At 44.9% G+C, this 20,895-nt stretch overlaps 1 protein-coding gene and 1 pseudogene across 3 annotated transcripts in view; one reads left to right on the top strand and one right to left on the bottom strand.

Annotated features, from left to right (window-relative positions):
- LOC309333204 (UDP-N-acetylglucosamine--peptide N-acetylglucosaminyltransferase 110 kDa subunit-like) overlaps positions 1-20,895 on the top strand; it is a 110,530-nt gene that overhangs the window by 48,130 nt on the left and 41,505 nt on the right. For both annotated transcript variants that reach the window (XM_081846608.1, XM_081846607.1), the window contains exons 7-10: positions 6,267-6,462; positions 10,779-10,919; positions 12,297-12,397; positions 18,767-18,920. In XM_081846608.1, the coding sequence (XP_081702734.1) occupies positions 6,267-6,462; positions 10,779-10,919; positions 12,297-12,397; positions 18,767-18,920 (592 nt within the window). The remainder of the gene's footprint in view (positions 1-6,266; positions 6,463-10,778; positions 10,920-12,296; positions 12,398-18,766; positions 18,921-20,895) is intronic.
- LOC309333136 (U6 snRNA-associated Sm-like protein LSm5 pseudogene) lies at positions 7,321-8,881 on the bottom strand (annotated as a pseudogene). Its single transcript has one exon. The product of its transcript is annotated as a U6 snRNA-associated Sm-like protein LSm5 pseudogene (transcript).

The raw sequence follows: 20,895 nt of genomic DNA, 5'->3' as shown, positions 1-20,895 counted from the left end.
GTATCAGAATCTTTTCTCCTTGATGTTGTATCTCAATTGCTAATATTCTTCCGTGTTCATCTTTGAATAAAAATTTAGGTGACAGGCTCTCTTTTGCATATATCACCACTCCTCGCTTCTTTACTCTGTCCGAAGATATAAATTCTTGACCAAGTCTTTTATTTATTAACACCTTTCTATGGAGCCTAGTCACATGTGTTTCTTGTAGGCAAATAATGTCCAATTGTTCTTTTTTTAATATATGAAAAATTTTCCTCCTTTTTTCCGGGATGTTACAGCCATTAATGTTCCAACTTAAAAGTTGCAGAGACATCCTGAGTAAATCTGGTTATTTTTCGAGGGGTGGTACCTTATTCAAAGGATCTTCAGGATCCAAGGGTGCAGGTACCCCTGGTATTTCAGGCCCTGGAAGTTGATCAATTCCTTTGTGAAGGTCCTCTCCGTGTACGTTCAGAAATTTATCTCTATCTTCCAATGTTCTGATTTTGATCTTCTTCCCTCTAAAGGTAAAAGATAATCCTTGAGGGAATTCCCACCTAAAGATGATTGAGTTGTTCCTTAGCAATCTTGTCAGCTCCAAATAGTTAGATCTAAGATCCAACAGTTGTTTAGGAATATCCTTGTAAATCTCAATTCTTTTGTCCAAAATGTCCAGTGACTTTCCGTAGTGTAGGCCCAAAATCTTGTCCCTTTCCTCCTTTGACCTCAATATTATCAAACAGTCTCTGGGCTTCTCTTTCTTTATAAGTCTTCCAAGCCTGAAAGCTGAAACAATTTTAAAGTCCTTTTCCTCTAAGTTCCAAAATTTGGAGAATTCTTTGGTCAAAAACTCAGCTAGGTTGCCTTCTTCCACTTCTGGTATTGCCCTTATCCTTAAATTGCTCTCCCGGTTCCGCAGTTCAATCATAGATAGATAGGTCTGATGTTCACCTACTTGTTTACAGAGTGGTCTTACCTCTTGTTCTAAATTTTCAAGTTTTTGGCTGGTATCTTCAGCCAATTTCCGATTTTCCCCTGCAGCCTCCTTCAATTCTCCAATTGCTTGAGTATTCTGTGCAACTTGTCCAGATAATTTATTTAAACATTCTGTGTTTTGGTCAATTTTATATGTTTGCTCATCGGCCTTCTTGTCCAAAGATTCTACTTTCTTGTCCAAAGATTCCAATATTTCAAAGATTTTCTCTAAAATAGCAGTGCTTGCCCCTGAGGCCATATCTTCCAATTGTAATTCCTCAGTTTCTCCCTCCCCTGCCCGTGGCAGAGAGGCAGCTTCTTCCTCAGAAGGCAAAGTAGGCACAGATGATCTACGTGCCTTTGAGGCTGCGGTTAAAGTTGTCAAAGTTGTTTGTTTAGCTCTTCCTCTCCTTCTTGCACCACTCATTCCAAAATTATCTAAAAGTCAAGGTCAAGCTGAGTTGTTCCCATGAGAAAGCAGCAGCCCAGATGGTAACAGTCAACAGAGGGCCGGGAAAAGGAAAGTAAAATAAAAGTCACTGCTGTAAGTCCCGAATCCTCTAGGGGGAGTTTAAAATATTTCAAGGAAGAGATCAATTCCAATTAAAATAAAAATAACCTTCAATAAAAAATTTTTCAGCAGAGTTAGGATTTAATTCAGCAACAGTGTTTCTGATGGTGCAAACTGGTAATCCAAATGCTTCAGAGTAACAAGTTCAAACTCTCTCAGATTGTTTCAAAGTTCAGATTCAAAGTATCCAAACTGCAAACTGCAAACTGACAGCTCAATTTCTCAGGCAGCTCCAGCACCTGGGTTTTTTAGTTAAAATGTAGCTCCAAGAGAAGAAAGGTATCCCCATGCAGCTAAAATTCATAAAGTCCAGCACAAAAAATTATTATTCCACTTAAGATAAAGTTCAATGGGTGCTCAGATCAGATAGTTTAAAAGATCTCTCTTTGCCTCCACTCCTCCAGCTCTTTGCGTTCAAGTTCAACGGGAGCGGAAGACGGACTTCCTGTTTTTCGTCACTCCGCTTTCAGCCAAATTTAATACTTTAAAGTTCCAAATTGTATAGAGTCAATTATTTACTCACGGGTTGTTGTTTTCAAAGCAAAAATTTCAGGAAGAAAGGTCAGCGCTCACTGGCAACAGCTACGCGGCTTCGCTCCGTTGATTGCGGAACGACCCTCAGCGCCGCTACCCCCTCCGCGATCCGGAGCCCCTTACGGGGTTCCTTCAGCGCTTTGAGGGCAGCTCCTGGCGCCCGCTGGGTCCCAGGACCGCAGGCTTCTGCCGCCTGCGGTTTTCCGATGTGGGTCTCCGCTTCGCCGTAGCGGACGACCCTTCTCAGCGGAGCTACCCTCTCCCGGTTAGAAGAGGGCAGCCATTGCCTTTTCGCGCCGCCTCCGGAAGTCTCTACATCAGATCTATCTTGATCTATTTTTGGAATCAGAGTGATAAATGCATCTTTCCAGGTTTTGGGAGCTTTGTCCCCTCTTAAAATCTTATTACACACATCTGCCAACGGTTGAATTAGCCAATCTTTCAATATTTTATAATATTTTGCAGAAAGACCATCTGGTCCTGGGGCTTTGCCTGACTGCATCTTATTTATTGCCATCTCAACCTCCTGTCTTGTAATCATGCCATTTAGTAGGAACCTTTTATCCTCGGGAATTTTCTGCATTTCATTCGCCGCAAGAAATTGCTCAATTTTATCCTTATCTTCTTTACCTTTTTTATACAGCTGTTTAAAGTATTTCTGAAAACATTTCCTTATATCTGCAGGGTTTTCCATAGATTTTCCATCAGATACAATGTTTGTAATAGTACTTTGCTTCTGTCTCTTTTTTAATTGCCAAGCCAACAATTTCCCACATTTATTCGCAGATTCAAAGTTTCTCTGTTTCATCATTTTAATTTTCCATTCTATTTCCTGGTTAATAATTTGAGAATAATTTGAGAATAATAATTTGAGAAAATTGAATCTGCAATGCTTTAATTTCTTTTGGAATCTGTTGACTCTTTGGTATTAATCTTAAACTCTTCTCTTTGTCTTTTATTTGAGACAGAATTTTATCTCTTTTCTCATTCTGTATCGTTTTCCTTATCAAGTTCTGTTGTATGAGGAAACCTCTCATTACTGCCTTACTTGCATCCCAAATGACTCTTGTTTCAACCTCTGTGTTCATATTTAGTTCAAAATAATCTTTTAGAGTCTTTTGGGCCTTACTAATCATCTGTTCATTCCTCAACAACTCATCATTCATCTTCCATCTAAAGGAACCCTGCAGGTATAATTTCATCTCCAAAACCTTCATTATGATCTGAGCAAGTCTTAGGGCAAATTTCTGTTTTAGTAACCTTAGGAACCAAATCTCTGGATATCCATAAATAGTCGGTTCTCGAGAAAGATTGATTTGAATTTGAGAAAAAAGTGAAACCTCTCTCCATTGGATTTTGTAGCCTCCATATGTCCGACAAATCGTATTTATCAGTCATATCAAAGAAAATCTTTGGTAGTCTGCCGGAACTTGGATTTTTCTGACCCTGTGTTTTATCCATTAATGTTGATGCTACTCCATTCAGGTCTCCCATTAAAATCAATTTGTAATCCATATAATCCATGAGTTTTAAGTCCAGATTCTTAAAAAATTCCACTTTGCCATCATTTGGCGCATAAATTCCCAGCAAAATAAATTTATCGCCTTGTGCCGTAATTTCAACTGCAATGTACCTCCCTTCCTCATCTTTAAACAACAATTTGGGGTTCCATTTTTCTTTAACATAAAAAAACCACACCTCTTTTTTTCACTTTGTCGGATGAAATAAATTCCTGCCCAAGTTTCTTATTTTGGAGAATTTTCCTATGAAGTCTTGTAACATGTGTTTCTTGTAGACAAATTATGTCCAAATTCTGTCTTGCCAGTACGTGATAAACTTGATTCCTCTTAAATCGCGAATTTAGACCATTCACATTCCAGGAGTAGATTTTCAAAGACATCCTGATTTGTTAGGGGCCCACTGCCCCTGCCCCTAATGAAGGAGAACTTTCCAGTCCAAGCTCTTTTGCGTTTTTCTCCAAAAATCTTTGTTTCTCTCCGACAGTTGTTATTCTTTGTTTCCTTCATTGAAATTTTAAAGATAATCCTTCTGGGAACTCCCACCTGAAGAAAATGTTCTTTCTTCTTAGGGCACTGGCCAAATCCGTATAATTATTTCTCAGGGCCAACAAGTATGTCGGAATGTCTTTAAACAGAATTATTCCCTTCTCATCTATCTTTAAACTTTTTTTGTAATGGTGGCCTAAAATAATATCTCTCTTCTCTTTGGTTTTAAAAATCACCATACAGTCATGTGTGATCTTAGTATCTTTTTTAGGTCCAAATCTGTAGGCTTTATCAATCTAGGAATTTAATTCTTCTTTTGAGAGGCCCCAATACGCTGCAAATTCTTCAATTAACCAATCCTTCAAATTATCCCGCTCTTTCTGGGGTAAGCCCCTCAATCTCAGATTACATTCCCTCTGTTTTAGCTGGAGAGACGCAATTGAAATTTGAGATTGTCGCTGAATTGCCTCTAAATCAGCAATTCTCACAGTTTCCAAATGCGCCAGTCTTGACTCATGTGCTGATACATCTGAATTAACTTGCGTCAAATCTTGTCTTAATTGAGCAAAGTCACTTTTTAATTCCTGTATAGACTTTTGATTTCCTCTTACTTCTGTTTTGATTTCCTGAAGCAATTGCAACACAGACTCCTCAAAAGGGACTTAGAGTCCCTTCTTGGTTTAGTTTTTGCTTTCTTTGTCCTCTCTCCTTTCTCTCCCCCACCCATAACTTGCAATTCTTTTGTTGAAGGTCAGTCTCAAACAAAGGGGAGATAAGGAGACAGACAGTTTCTCTTCTCAAGCCTCTCCACCAGTCTTAATATAAAAGTCAACAGTCTATCTAACTTGTAATCCTTTCTTAATTCCCCAGAAGTTAATAACACAGTCCCAATTTACAATTTATATCTGGGGGTAGGGGTACTGTTTAAAAGAGAAAGGGAAAAGAAAAACCTTTGAGTTTGGGCAGCTGCAGTTACTTTTTTCCCCCCAAGTAGGAAACGAAAGTTGAAAGTGTCCTTTTCTTTACAACGTCATAATGAAGTCTGCTTCCACAAAGAAAATACCTCGTAAATCCAAACTGTCTGCAAGGATTAAAAGAGTCTGAAAAGTATATTCCCCCTTCCCCCTGCTAGTAGGAGGGATACAGAGATTAACTTGAAAGTCTTTAGAAAGTCGTAAATTTTAGATCGCGGCTTTGGCTGATGTAGCTGTTTTGTCTCTTAATCAGAGGAAGGGACTGACCTCCGTTTTTTTAAGCCCCTGTCCTTTCCAAATAAATATCCAAATTTTTAATTTATTACTCACTCTTTTCCAATCAAAGTTGCTTGGAGAAATTGGCCGCTCACGATCGCCGGACTCGGAGCTTCATGCAATGAAGGAAGCGAGTCTATTCCCAAGTGCCTCTGTTTCCAACCCCACCCGCTCTCAGAGCCCTTATCAAGAGCTTACCGGGGGGTGAGGGAGTCGTTCCAGGCACCCGCAGGAACACCAAGTCCTTGGAATGTTCAATCCGAGGTTTTTAAGAGGTACCGCGTCGCTCTAGCGGGTTCCCCAACCTTCAAAGCACCGGTGCTCTTTCAAGTGAAAGAGCTCACCCTTCCAGCAGAACGGGCAGCCAACACGGAACTGATGGTGAGGTTTAATAAGTGAACAGTTTCTGTTTGGACAACTTTTCTGCTGCACTTGATTGGAAGTCCTTTCCTTCATAACAATTTGAACAATTTATTTAACTAATAAAGGAAGGTTTCCTTATCAGAATAATCAAATCCCTTTTTTACAGAATGGTTCAGCCTTGCTGGCATCCTCTTAATATGGACAAGCAGAGGAAGGTTTCGTTTTTGGAGTAACGAGTTTTCAGAAATGCATAGACTATTAGAAATGTATAGACCAGTACTGATGAAATGACGGTGAGGTTTAATAAGTTAACTGTTTCTGTTTGGACCACTTTTCTGCTGTACTTGACTGGAAGGAGAAAAAGAATCATTTCCTTTAAAACCATTTAAACAATTTATTTCAATAAAGGAATAACAATATGGCACAATGTTTTTACCGTTCTGTCAAAAACAAAGGTTTCCCTGTCTTTTTTACAGAAAGGTTCAGCCTCGCTGGAATCCTCTTAATAGCCCTCCCAAAGCATTTTTTTTTGGATTTTTATCCACCCTGATGATAATGAAACTGAACCACTCCTTGCTCTCACTTCAGAGCCGTGGCAGCCTATCTACGGGCCCTGAGCCTGAGCCCCAACCACGCTGTCGTCCATGGCAACCTGGCTTGTGTGTATTACGAACAGGGGCTGATCGACCTGGCGATCGATACCTACAAGCGGGCCATTGAGCTCCAGCCCCACTTCCCCGACGCCTACTGCAACCTGGCCAACGCACTCAAAGAAAAAGGCAGCGTAAGAAACCCTTCTACTTTCTGTATGTTGGAGGGTTTGCTGAATAAACCCTTACGGAGGATGGTGATCTCAAAATTGGGCTTTGGGGGGAGGGACTTGGGGAACAGTACTTAAAAGAAGTCCTCTTTTATTTTTTAATATAATTTTTATTCAATTTTCATATCTTCCCTTTGTCACGTTCATATCAAATCATATAATCACATACAACTTTGCTCATACCGAGTGTCTACTTCCTCCCCCCGTTCCCACTCCCTGGTTTACTTAAGCAATCACAATCCTCTTAGCGCAGGCATGTCCAAAGTCCGTGGGGGGGGGGGGCTAATCCGGCCCGCCAGTCAGTTTAATATGGCCCCTGTGGCAGTTTATTTCCTAGGGTAAAATCCTAAAAACACCTCAACAAGTTCAACCCTTTAAAAATCTCAACAACTTCAACCCTAAAGAAAAGCTCAACAATTTGGGGTAAAACCATAACAAAAACCTCAACAACTTCAATCCCAAAAAAAAGGTTAACAACTTTGGTTGGCCCTTACGGCCCTTCACTTCATCAAATCTGGCCAACTTTGAAAAAAGTTTGGACACCACTGTTTTAGAGATCGAGCGCCCAAACCGCAACCCAAAACCCACTGATTGATCGCAAAGTGCCAACACGTCAATTGATACCTCTTTCTGTGGGTTTCACATTTCTTCTTTATGACTGCTGTCGTCATCAATAATCCTTCATCAAAGTTACTGCGCTAACGTTCTTCATTAGATTATCTTTCCATTGATATATAATTTTATGGTATAACTCAGCGCTTTTTTTCTTTAAAAAAATCTTTAGGCTCGGGGGGGGGGGGGGGAATAAATACAGTTCCAGTCGGTTCAAATTGGAAAAGAAATTTCCTGAAATGGAAATTTGGCTTTATATAAATGTAAAAAAATAAAAATTAAAAACGCATCAAGTTTCATCAGTATATTCCTACAGAAGATTTAACAGGAAGTCTTCAATGATGGCATATGACTTTATTTACACTTCTGGTCCTTCTCCGCAAACCAGCATTGTTATGTTATTTCCATTTAGCAAAATCTGGTCTAGCTTTGTAATTCTTCATCCTTAGGTATGATCTCAAATTCTGTAACATCTTCCAATACCATGTTGACAAAGTCCTCGAATGCTAGGAGTGTGCCAACAATTTATCACTTTTCATCATGATGTAAATTCGTGAGCCTATGCACTTGTCCCCCAGCTCAAGAGGCAGAAGCTGAGACGGGTTGGTAGTCGCGTTGGCTGCCATTTTGCCCCAAATCCGGACTAATTGAGTCCGCCATTCTCTTAAGTTTTCAAACAGCTTAGTTCTTGAACTACTTGGAACCCGAATACTTCAAAGCCTGAAAGGAGTGTTCCGGTTTTGGAACTTTTTCCAGAAGCAGAACGTGCTCTGTTCTCAGCATAACTTCCGTTTTGAGTGCCACAGAGGGAGGGAAGGCAGGCCAGGCGGCAAGCGAGCAGCAAGGGATGTCACTGCCACCCCCCCATCCACCTCCTGCTTGCAGGCAAGTAGGAGTGAGATCGGGCTGCTCTGTTGGCAGCGTTGCTGCTTGCACAGGAACAGGAGCTGGATCGGGGCAGCTCAGCTGGGGCGATGCAGGCTCCTGTCGCACTTTCCATTGAGGGGGTTGTGGCTGTGCTCCCCTCAAGGGGGAGGTTTAAAGGAGCCCCCACATACGCACCAGAGCCCTTGCAAGGCAGCCAGGCTGAATAGTTGCTGAGGGTGTGGTAGGTGGAAGCTGCATCAGAGAGCCCCTGCACCACCCAAAGGCAGCCAGGCGCTCCCCAGCTGAGCTGCCGAACCCTGCTCCTACTTGAGAGCAAGCAGGAGTGGAGGCAGGGATCTCTCAGGAGCAGAGTGGAGGCTCCGCACTCCCCAGCTGATTGTAGGACACTTAACTCTTGGCTCTGCCTAAACCAGGCATGGCCCAACTTGTCCCTCCAGCTGTTTGGGGACTACAAGGCCCACCATCCCTGACCACTGGTCCCGTGAGCTGGGGATGGTGGGAGTTGTAGTCCCCAAACAGCTGGAGGGCCAGGTGGTGGAATGACAGAACAGCTGAGGCTGCTTACAGAACCCCCTCTAACAGTGGACCAGGCACCCCAAGAAGCAACGGAGGAAAAGCAGTCGTGGCAATTCGCACCTGAGACATACAAGCAGCGCTCTTTACAAAAGAAATCCCCTTTCGCCACTCAAGCCCTCGGGTTTACATTCCCCCATTTTCGTGACACCTCCTCCTAAGGCACCCACATTTTGCCAGCACAATAGACACCAATTGCATCTCCTTGGCTAAACAGACTCTTGTGCAGGCATAGGCAAACTTGGCCCTCCAGCTGTTGGGGGACTACAATGCCCATCATCCCTGCCCACTGGCCCTGTTAGCTAGGGATGATGGACGTTGTAGTCCCAAAACAGCTGGAGGGCCAAGTTTGGCCACACCTGATCTTGAGCAGTGGTTGCCAAACTTGGCCCTCCGGCTGTTTTGGGACTACAGTGCCAATCATCCCTGACCACTGGTCCTCTGAGCTAGGGATGGTGGGCATTGTAGTCCCAGAACAGCTGGAGTGGTGGTGAACAGAGGTGGTGTTGCAAACTACCATGAGACAACAAAGTGGGCTCTCAGAGCTTTTGGGTCCCAAGAGCGCCTGGACTCAAATTGTCTATTGAAAACTTCCCTCTGGTGACAGATAGGTAGCCGTGTTGGTCTGCCATGGTCAAAACAAAATAAAAAAATTCCTTCCAGTAGCACCTTAAAGACCAACTGAGTTAGTTCTAGGTATGAGCTTTCGTGTGCATGCACACTTCTTCAGATACACTGAAACAGAAGTCACCGGACCTTTCTATATAGTGAGAAGGTGGGGAGGGGTATTACTCAGAAGGGTGGTGGGAATGGGTGATTGGCAGATAGCTGCGATGAGCCTGTTGACGACTCTTAACGACTGCAATAGGTCTAACAGGAAAAAGCAAGGGGTGAGAAGGTGAAAAATGGCTTTGTCATGTATAATGAGATAAGAATCCAATGTCTTTGTTCAAACCTGGTTTGAACAAAGACATTGGATTCTTATCTCATTATACATGACAAAGCCATTTTTCACCTTCTCACCCCTTGCTTTTTCCTGTTAGACCTATTGCAGTCGTTAAGAGTCGTCAACAGGCTCATCGCAGCTATCTGCCAATCACCCATTCCCACCACCCTTCCCTCTGGTGGTTTATCACCACCACAGCTACTCACTTTGGGTGTCAGTAAAGCAAATGTCTAATTTGCCGGTGCCTCAATGGTATCGAGCGTCGGAACAACTTGGCCACAATCAGGAAATTTTGCCTGCAGTATGACTCTGTTTCCCCTTTCCATTTCGAGACTCTGGCACCCTATTGGCGTAATCTATCAATCCCAAAATACAGACGCCCTTTCACTCTTGCAAGATTGAATGTATCGCCCTGGGCTGGACTCGAAGGACGATGCCAACAGATTCCACCCGAAAAATGCTCCGGTCCCTGCGGACGCAGCCAGACCAAATTGGCGGTGCGTGGCCTTTATAAAAAGTAATTAGATTATCACCCCTCTTTTTTTGTCCATTCCAGGTCGCCCAACCACTGCCAGATTGGCAGATCAAGAGGAACAGGTGACAGCAGAGGTGGCAAGGTTTTAAGCCGGGGCAATCAGAATAAGATCCACTATTTGACTTTTGATTCAAAACCCCAAAATGTATTTTACACCATGGACTTTTTATCTCTATTCTTTCTATATCGCAGGGGTGCCCAAACTTTTTCCAAAGAGGGTCAGATTTGATGAAGTGAGCATGCGTGAGGACAACCTGGACAGTTGTTGAGCTGTTGTTGTTTTTTAGGATTTATTGAATTATTATTTTTTAATTAGGCCCCCGAAACTGACTTTGGACGTGCCTGGTATATCATATTGTTGTTTTATTGCTGTGGCCGATGGCTGACGCAAAGAACGATTCCTTCACGCATTCCCCAGCTGCCCGTTCCTACTTGCGATCCCGTTCCTACTTGCGAGCAAGCGGGAGCCGGCTGGGGATCTCTCGGAGGCTTTGTGCTTCCCAGCTGAGCCATAGGTTCGCCACCGCTGCCTGAAACATAAATCCAGCCGTAGAGGTTGGCACATGAATCGGGGTCATCGCAGCGCAGCCTTTTGGGCGCCTGTGAACCACGTCCTAATATTTGCGTAAAAACTCAGTTTTGTGTTTCGAAGGTTGCTGAGGTCGAGGAATGCTACAACACGGCCTGCAAACAATTCGTGTACATACTCTGTTTTATGTTTTAAAGGTTGCCGAAGCCGAGGAATGCTACAACACGGCTCTCCGTCTATGCCCAACTCACGCGGATTCTCTTAATAACCTGGCCAACATCAAGCGAGAGCAAGGGAATATCGAGGAGGCTGTCCGCCTCTACCGGAAAGCTCTTGAGGTACCTGCGTGGAGAATTACAACTATAATAATTATTATAATTGACACACAAGGGTTAGGCATGCATACCCTGGATGCCTGGTTTGGGGCTTTTTACAAATCGCCAATCAGATTTTTTGTGATCAATAACGGAAATAATGGTGGCGAACTGAAAGTGAAATAGCATTTTAAGGTTCGACAAAGCATGGTGTTCATTTGGCCCGATAAGTCACTTTGGGAAAGAAAAGGGTCTGTGCCTGTTTTTATAGTCATGGGCCTCCTAGAATGATCGAAAATCTGCTTTTTCATCAGAAAAACAAAGCAAGGCGATGAAATTGAAATAAAAGCTGGACACTTGCCACTCCTTGTCAGCTGAGCTTGATCATCTGATAGTCTTATTTTCTAACAGTATTTCCTCTGCATGCTAAAAAGGCAGTCCATAGGCCCCTAATTATTATTGTTATTATTATTATTGTTAATTTTTACAAGTTATTCCAAATGGCGATTTGTTTTGCGGCCGGCCCCCGACATGTTTGAGCATAAAAGAGGGGCTCTTTAAAATACGGCATTGATCATTTGACAGTTTGATCTCCTAACAGTATTTCCTATGCACGCTAAAAAGGCAGTCCATTAGGTCCCTAATTATTATTATTGTTTATTATATAATAATAATAATTTTTACAAGTTAATTCCAAATGGTGATTATTTTCACGCTCGGCCCCCGCAACCTTTGGGCCTAAAAGAGGGGCTTTTTAAAATATGGCATTGATCATTTGATAGTCTGATTTCCTATGCATGCTAAAAAGGCAGTCCATAGGCCTATTATTATTATTATTATTATTATTATTATTATTATTACTACAAGTCATTCCAAATGAGAATTTGTTTCGTGGCCAGCCCCCGCCACGTTTCAGCCTAAAAGTGGGGCTTTTTAAAATATGGCATTAATCATTTGACAGTCTGATCTCCGAACAATATTTCCTCTGCATGCTAAAAAGGCAGTCCATAGGTCACTAATTATTAATAATTTTTACAAGTCATTTGAAAGGTGGATTTATTTTGCACCCGTAACCTTTGAGCCTCAAAGAGTGGCCTCCGTCTCTTTAGAATACAGTCATACCTTGGGTTACAGATGCTTCAGGTTGCATTTTTTCGGGTTGCGGACTGCCGAAACCCGGAAGTACCGGAACGGGTTACTTCCGGGTTTCGGCAGTCACGCATGCTCAGAAGCTCTAAATCGTGCATTGCGCATGCGCAGATGCGTCAAATCGCAACCTGCACATGTGCAGACGCACCGCTGCGGGTTGCGAACGTGCATCCCACATGGATCACGTTCCCAACCCAAGCGTCCACTGTACAGCCTTCTCGGGGGAACTAAGAGTGATCTTCTTCCCTGCAGGTCTTCCCAGAGTTTGCGGCTGCGCATTCAAATTTAGCCAGCGTTTTGCAACAGCAAGGAAAGCTCCAGGAGGCTCTTATGCACTACAAGGAGGCCATCAGGTGAGCTTCCAAAGCCATGGGAAAAATAGATTGAAAGAGCTCCTCCTTATTGTATTTTAATTTTGCTGGAAGCAGCCCAGACTGGCTGGGTATAAATAATAAATTATAGCTCGGCTTTTAATACCATCCTCCCAGATATTCTTATTAAGAAGCTGACGGATCTGGACCTTTCTTCTACCATCTGTGACTGGATTAAAGACTTTTTGAGGGATTGGACACAAACAGTGAGGATTGGGACTGTTACAGCTACCCCCCTGAAGCTTAGCACTGGCACCCCACAGGGATGTGTGCTAAGTCCCTACCTGTACTCATTGTACACATATGACTGCATATCATCTGATCCATCCACAGTAATTATTAAGTTTGCATAATGGGCCTAATTGTAGGCGGAGATGAAACAGCGTACGGGGGAGGTTCAAAAAGTATTTACTTGGTGCTCAGAGAATAACTTGCACCTAAATAGTAGTAAGACAAAGGAGATGGTGTTGGACTTCTGGAGGAAGAGAGGGGAACCTGCCCCGTTGTATATCGGGGGGGGGGGGAGGCTGTGTGGAGAGAGTGTCGTCCTTTAAATTCCTGGGAGTTTACTTTAGTGAGGACCTCACTTGGAAAATCAACATAATTCAGGTGGTCAGAAAGGCCCAACAGAGACTCCATTTCCTCAGGGTTTTACAAAAGAATAATGTTAAACAACAACTGATGAACTCCTTCTACCGGTCCACAATAGAAAGTGTCCTTTCATATTGTATCACAGTGTGGTATGCTGCCTGACAGCCACGGACAGAAAGTCTCTATGGAGGGTGGTGAATACAGCACATGATATCATGGGCTGTCCCTTGAGTCCGCTAGATGACATTGCAAGGGATCGTTGCCTTAGAATAGTGAGAAAAATTCTCAGGGATGACTCACACCCTGGCCAGCACCTCTTTAATCTTCTACCCTCGGGCAGGAGATAAGAAGCATAATCAGCCGTACCAACAGGCTAAAAAATAGCTTCTATCCGTGGGCTGTTAGGCTGTTGAACAGAAAATAACATTGCGAAATTGACTTGCGAGGTGGTGCGTTGTTCGATAAGAGACTGAGTGGGGGGTGGAGGGAGGCTCGTTTAATTTCATTGTACACAGGATGTGCAATGACAATAAAGGTATTATTATTATTATTGTCAGGGGACTGCCATCAGAACAGGGGAGGGAGGCAGGGACGCCGTTGGGATACAGGGAGCCGCAGAAACTTCTAAGGAGCAGTTCCTCGTCCAGCGGTGGGGAAAGCCACACCTCCAGTGGAGAAGAGAGGGAAGGGGCCAGCCAAGCGAGGAGAGGTCTCGAAGATGCTGCTGAGAGCCCAAGCGGAGGTGCACATGCCACTTCTGTCGCCCAACTTGCGCAGAGGGGTGAAACGCAAGGAGGGGAGGCGGAGATTTGGGGCGTCTTAAGTTCTTATGTTGGGGGAGAAGCCGGAAGGGGCCACTCCCAGATTCTGCAAGTGACTAAGACGGACATGGACCTTGTGTATCTGCACTGTAAATAGTTGGCACAATAAAACCTGTAAAAGACCGGTCGGAGTCCTGCCTGGTTACTCACGAGCAACCACCACACAGCATCTGACAGCAATCTGGGAGTCTTTGAGGCTGCTCGCATGTAGCAGTGAAGAGCAGCATGAGTCAGCAGAAAAAAGGAGCTGCAGGCGGAGGCGCTGAGGAAGAGGAGGTGCGGAACATAGCGGCCCTGGTGCAGAGGAACGTGGAGCTGGAAGCGCATGTCACTGATCCAGAGCAAGGCTGGAGGAGTGCAGATTGCAGGAGCAGCACATCAAGGCAAATCCGGTGAGGAGAAAGGTGTTGGGATCTCAGCTCCGTTCCTCTGAGCTGATAAGGCTCATTTTCTTCCGAGCCCTCCCAGCAGAGCATCAAAACAACACAGCGGAAGGATGAGATAGGTATGAGCTACATTTTTATACTTTATTACTAAGCTGTGCAGAGAGCAAAGAAATATACATTTTCTCCCTGTGAGAGCAGAGAGCAACTGAACAAAGGAAATAACTGAACAAAGGAAACAGGAAACCAGTAACGTCACATCCCGTCTCCCTTTCCCCTGAGACTCCAATAGTATCTGGACTCTTTGGAATGTAAACACAGTCCTGTGACTGCAAGCAGCTGCACAGTGAGGAAACAGAAACTAACAAAAAGTACCGGGGCTGGTGAGCAAATTTAGCGGGAACCCTCAAGAGTACCTTGCCTTTAAGACTGAGTTTAAATACGCCCTGGACTTGCAAAAGAAAGAGTTTGACAATGATGAGGAGAGGGTGTCATTCATAGTTGCCCACTTAGAAGGAGCAGCCCGGGAATGGGTGAGAGCCCTGATAGTGGCGGGAAACGATGCCCTCCAGGACTTGAGGAAATTTTATGAGGCGATGGACGCAATGTTTATCAGGCGCACAGTAGAAGGGCCCCATCCGTGCCCTCCCAAGGCGGGCATAGTAGTCAAGGTGGTGCTGGAGCTCCCTAATGGCCACCTGGTGAAAGTGCAGGCCTTGGTCGATTCAGGAGCCAGTGCAAATTTCTTCATCAGAGACTTTGCCTTGGAGCACCAGTTGCACCTGCTCCCGCTAGACTTTCCCTTGCAAGTCACCACCATTGATGGGAGAGTTGTTGGGGGGGAATGACACACCAACCCCCTCCCCCCATGAGAATGAGGGTCTCCAAACACTCCCAAGACCATTGCTTTTCATGTGACCACCTTGGCAGGACCTCCTATCATTCTGGGAATGAGCTGGCTGGCTCTCCATGATCCGGTGGTGTCGTGGCACCAGCGATCCCTCACCTTCAGATCAGCACACTGTGTGGAACACGGTCTGGGAGGGGAGGAGCCATGGGAGAGGAAGGCAAAGGTCGCTATGGCGAGTCTGGGGGAGAAGAAGGTAATTCCTCAGCAGTATGCAGATTTTGAGGAAGTTTTCAGCGAGCGGGAGGCTGACAAGTTACCCCCACACAGGCCGTACGATTGTCAGCTCAATTTAGTCCCAGGGGCCAGACTGCCGGCGGATAAGCTGTACTCAGTGTCAGACCAAGAGGTACAGGATCTGAAGGAGTTTAATTACAAGAACTTGAGAAGAGGTTTCATCCGAGAATCTAAGGTGGTGGTGGGGAGTCCAGTGTTGTTTGTGGACAAAAAGGGGACAAAAGTGCGTCACCTAGTGGTGGATTTCAGAATTGTCAACTCCTTGACAGAACCCCTCGCTTTCCCCATGTCTTGCATCGATGACGTATTGGTGAGAGTACGCCAGGGCAGAATTTTTACCAAACTTGACCTCAGAGGAGCTTACAACCTGATCAGGGTGTGGGAGGGAGACGAATGGAAGACGACCATGTTTACACCGTTAGGGGCATTTGAGTATCTTATTATGCCCTTCGGACTACAAGGCAGAAGTCCCTGTTTCCAGGCCTTCATGCATCACGTGCTGGGTTCCCTCCTGTACTGTGTCTGTTTCTTGGATGACCTCTTGGTCTTTTCAGAGAATGAGAAACAGCATGTGGAGGACGTTCTGCAACTGTTGGAGAAGCTCAAGGAGCATCAGTTGTGGGTCAAACTGGAGAAATGCTAGTTTCATGCTTGTGAGGTCGAGTTCCTGGGGTACCGGCTGTCGAATAGGGGACTTGCCATGGATCAGGAGAAGGTGAAGGCTGTGTTAGACTGGGAAAGCCCCAAGATGAAGAAGGATGTGCAGGGATTTCTGGGCTTTAGCAACTTCTACTGAAAGTTTATCAAGAACTTTGCGCATTTGTTGGCGCCCATAACTGGTTGTCTCAGTGGGAAGAGAAAGTTTCTGTGGACTAAGGAGGTGCAGCAGGCCTTTGAAAGCTTAAAGAAGGTCTTTGCGTCAGAGGAGCAGTTCTTGCACGTGGATCCTGACAAACCCTTGAGGGTGGAGACGGACGCTTCAGATTGGGCCATTGGCGCAGTCCTGTTACAACAAGATGCAGGGGGAGATTGGAGGCCTTGTGCCTTTTTCTCCCGGAAGCTGAACAAATTGGAGCAAAATCACACAATTTATGACAAAGAATTGCTGGCCATTTATGCGGCTTTTAAGCAGTGGAGACACTTTCTGATGGGGTGCAGCAGCAGATCCAGGGGTGGACAGGCCACAAGAACTTGGAATATTGGCACACCGTGTGTGCTTTTTCAGAGGCAGATCTGTTGGGCAGAGTTTTTTGCCAATTTTAACTTTAAGATCCAATACGTCCCTGGAGAGCAGAACGTGAGAGCAGACGCGCTATCCAGGAAGCCTGAGTACATGGAAGATGAAGGGCCACCCGTGGCCAGACATAGGTTCCAGGAGGACAAATGGACCTGTGGGGGAGCACTGGCAGGGGAGGCAGAACTGGTGAGACTCACCAAAGACGATGACTTTGCTCAAAGGAAATTAGGCAAGCTCAAGGAGGGGCTGGGAGCAGATGGGGGCTTTGAGGAGAAAGGGGGGCTGTTATTCTACAAAGGGTCACTGTCCCGTGTTTTTTGCTCCATAAGGCGCACCTGACCATAAGGCGCACCTAGTTTTTAGAGGGGGAATCAAGCTGCTCTTTGGGGCTGGGGGGGGACCGGGCTTTCCCCTCCAGCCCCGACAAGTTCTGGGAGAAGCGGCCTGCACGCAGCCTGTCCGCAGCTATTTGGGGCCACACGTGCAGCCTGTCCGCTTCTCCCAGATCTTCTCGGGGCTGGAGGGGGAAGCCCGGCCCCCCCCAGCCCCGACAAGCTCTGGGAGTATTCCCCACCTCCCTTTAAAGAACGCACGGCTTTTGCGGGAGGTGGGGGAATTCCCCCACCTCCCGCAAAAGCCCACAGGAGCCGTGCACCCTTTAAGGAGCGCACGGCTCCTGTGGGCTTTTCTATGAGGAGGGAGAAGGGACTGACTCGTCGCGTCAATCCCTTCCTCCTGGGAAAAAGCCCACAAGAGCCGCAGGGAGCTTGTGTGTGGCTCTTGGGGGCTTTTCCTGCCTGCCTCCCCCCTGCATTCGCACCATATCACACACACACATTTCCCCTTTTTAGGAGGGAAAAAGTGTGTCTTATGGAGCGAAAAATACGGTATGTATTGAGGGTCAGAGTCCTCAAGCAGCTCCATGACAACCCTACAGCTGGGCATTTTGGGCAACACAAGACCATGTTGTTAGTTATGCGGGATTTCTGGTGGCCCAAGGTAAGGGAGGATGTGCGGGAATATGTACGAGGATGCGACACGTGTCAGAGAGCAAAGAGGGAAAGGGCGGCTCCGGCGGGGCTTACCCACACCGGGGAGACCATGGGAGGCAGTGTCCATAGACTTTATGACGGACCTGCCCATGTCCCGAGGTAAGACGGCTGTCATGGTGGTGGTGGACCTGCTGACCAAGATGTGTCACTTTGTGGCATGCTCCCATGCAGTGACAGCTGAGGAAACCGCCAAGTTCCTGGATCACATATTTTGGCTGCATGGGGTCCCTTCTAGGGTAATTTCGGACCGTGGAAGACAGTTCACCTTGTGTTTCTGGCGCAAGCTCATGAATTTGTTGCAGGTAGAGGTGAGCTTCTCCACAGCCAGGCACCCACAGACTAATGGACAGGTGGAGAGAGCGAATGCAATTTTGCAGCAGTACTTGCGCTGCTATGTCAATCAGCGGCAGAATGATTGGGTGGAGAAGCTAGCACTGGCAGAGTTTGCGTACAATAATGCTGAACACGTGTCCACAGGGATGAGTCCCTTTCTTTCCAATTACGGGTGTCATCCCAGGGCCTTTCCTCCTCCACAAAAATAGCTGTTTACTTGGCCGTTTTCCTATGCCGTGAAGGCTGAAATTTCAATTCAGCGGAGCAGGGTCAAGATATTAACTGATATGCATGAAATTTCAGGTATAGCTGTATAATCCCTAATGTAGTAAGATAAGACCTTTGGAGCAGGCATTTTTTTTAAAAAGAGTTTTTTATGAACCGCCCTACTGAACACCCAATGCTTTTCAGTGGAGCAGGGTCAAGATATTAACTCAGGCATGGCCAAACGTGGCCCTCCAGCTGCTTTGGGATTACAATGCCCATCATCCCTGACCACTGGTCCTGTGAGCTTGGGATGACGGGAGTTGTAGTCCCAAAACAGCTGGAGGGCCAAGTTGGGCCATGCCTGTATTAACTGATATGCATGAAATTTCAGATATAGCTATATAATCCTAGTGTAGTAAGATAAGACATTTGGAGTAGGCATTTTCAAAAAAGAGTTTTTTATGAACTGCCCTAATGACCACCGCATGGGATAGAAAGAACCCTCTCGACCCTTTTTTTTCCTGCGTAACTTCGATGTGTTTTTGTACCAAAAATACGCTTTTTATCTCGCCCTCCGCGTCAGAATCAGCCCCACTTTTGCAGACGCTTATTCCAACATGGGGAACACCTTGAAGGAAATGCAAGACGTCCAAGGAGCTCTGCAATGCTACACAAGAGCCATCCAAATAAATCCTGCATTTGCCGATGCCCACAGCAACCTCGCTTCCATCCATAAGGTGAGCTTTGCGTCTCTGCTAAATCTCTTTTTTTCCGGGGGGGGGGGGGGAGACGACGACGGCGAAATCCATTAGTTTTTACAAAGGAAAACAATTGGCGAAAGCCATCCCAAATCGAGACATGTCGCAAAAAGAAAAAGGGAAAATCAGAATTTATGCTGGAAGTGCGAGGAGGCACACCGATACATTTATGGTGGGGTTGTGGAATAGTTCAAAAATTCATGAGGAAATAAAAAAGATTCTCATAATTAATTTAGAGAAAAAACCAGAGGCATATTTACTGAGTATAAGATGTAAACAAATACCACAAGATCGAAAGATATTATTCTTATATGCAACAGCCGCAGCAAGGCTACTCCTTGCACAAAACTGGAAAGGGAAATATATACCCACAAAGGAGGACTAAATAAAGAAATTGCATTTATAGAATTGGCAAGGTTAACTGCAGTAATAAGGTACCAATCAAACCAGAAAATAGAAATACAATGAAAATGGTTTGAGGATTACATGTCCAAGTACTGCTCAAAAACTAACATGTTGATATGTTTGGATTGATGTTTGTAAAGCTGGTGAAAAAAACCAGCAAGTTAAAAGAGTTAAGAAATATAAATTTAGATTAAAATTGCAATGTGAATGTGAGTGAAGGAAGTCACATGGGTATTTGGGTAAATAGTGAGTTGGGTATAGGGTTTAGGGTTAGATGTGGGGAATCCGTATATATAGTATTATATATGTAATGTATAGTGTTGAAAATGTATGGCAACTTACAAGTAAAATGAAATCAATAATAAATAAATAGGGAAAAAATGCAATGTGTAATATAATATATAGGAGGGTGAGGGACAGTCGAGGGAAGTCGCAAGGGTGTTTTAATGTCTGTAATTTATGGTGGTAGGGTAATATAATTTTTGTATTATTGTGTTTATGTGTTTGTAAATAAAATTTAAAAAAAGAAAAAAGGGGAAAAATTGTACTTTTCAGTGTCAGGCGGGGTTTTATTACTCCAAAATAAAGTAAAAAATGGGGGGGTTGTCTTATACGGGCGATTGGGTGGGTGAATGGCTTGTTTTCTTAAATTTGAGCCCCCCGAAATAGAGGGCGTCTTATACAGGCGGGAAAGCATGGCAGATTCCTACACCCAAAAATCACATTGTGACTTCCGATCACCCCAATGCGATCCCTATGTCATGTTTCCGACGGCGCCCTTTCGCTCGTCTCTCCTAGATCTCAAATGCATTGCATTTATCCTATTTCCTGCTGTCCTTCGTCAATCCACACCCGCCAAAGAATTTAAATTTTTCCAGCCTTCTTTTAGACCAGGCATGTCGCAAGCCTTGCCTAGGGGCCTAATCCAGTTTACTTACTGGGGCAAAGCTCAACAACTTTGGGGTAAAATTGCCCCCAAAAGGTCAACAACGCAGTATATGCCCTGGGGTAAAAATCTAAAAAAAAAAAAAAAGCTCAACAAGTTTGGGGTTAAATCCTAAAGAAATCTCAACAACTTCAATCCTAGAAAAAAAAGCTCATCATCTTTGGGGTTAAATCTTGCCGGTCGATTTAATCTGGCTTCCTAAAAATCCTAAAAAAAGCTCAGCAACTTTGGGGTAAATCGTAAAAAAAGCTAATCAAATCTGGCCCCCTTTGGGAAAAATTTGGGCACCCCTGTTTTAGACAATACTCTGCAAGTGTCCTGTTCGCTATGAAATGTTTGTTCTGAGACCTCTCATAATTCTGCCTGTAGGGCAGCTGGAGGGCTGAGTTCGCCTATGGCAGGCACCCCAAAACTGGGGCCTCCAGATGTTTTGGACTACAATTCCCATCATCCCTGACCACTGGTCCTGCTAGCTAGGGATCATGGGAGTTGTAGGACAAAACATATGGGGGGCCACAGGTTGGGGGTGCCTGTCTTGAGCTCATTAGGTATGCTATCCCAAAATGCTCTTTATTTTTTTTACATGTCCACCCGGCATGGATC

The sequence above is a fragment of the Podarcis erhardii genome (genome assembly GCF_964252035.2).
Source record: "Podarcis erhardii genome assembly, chromosome: W".
In the NCBI taxonomy this organism is placed as follows: Eukaryota; Metazoa; Chordata; class Lepidosauria; order Squamata; family Lacertidae; genus Podarcis; species Podarcis erhardii.
Note: the sequence above shows the minus strand (reverse complement) of the source record. Positions and strands in the feature narration are given on the sequence as shown.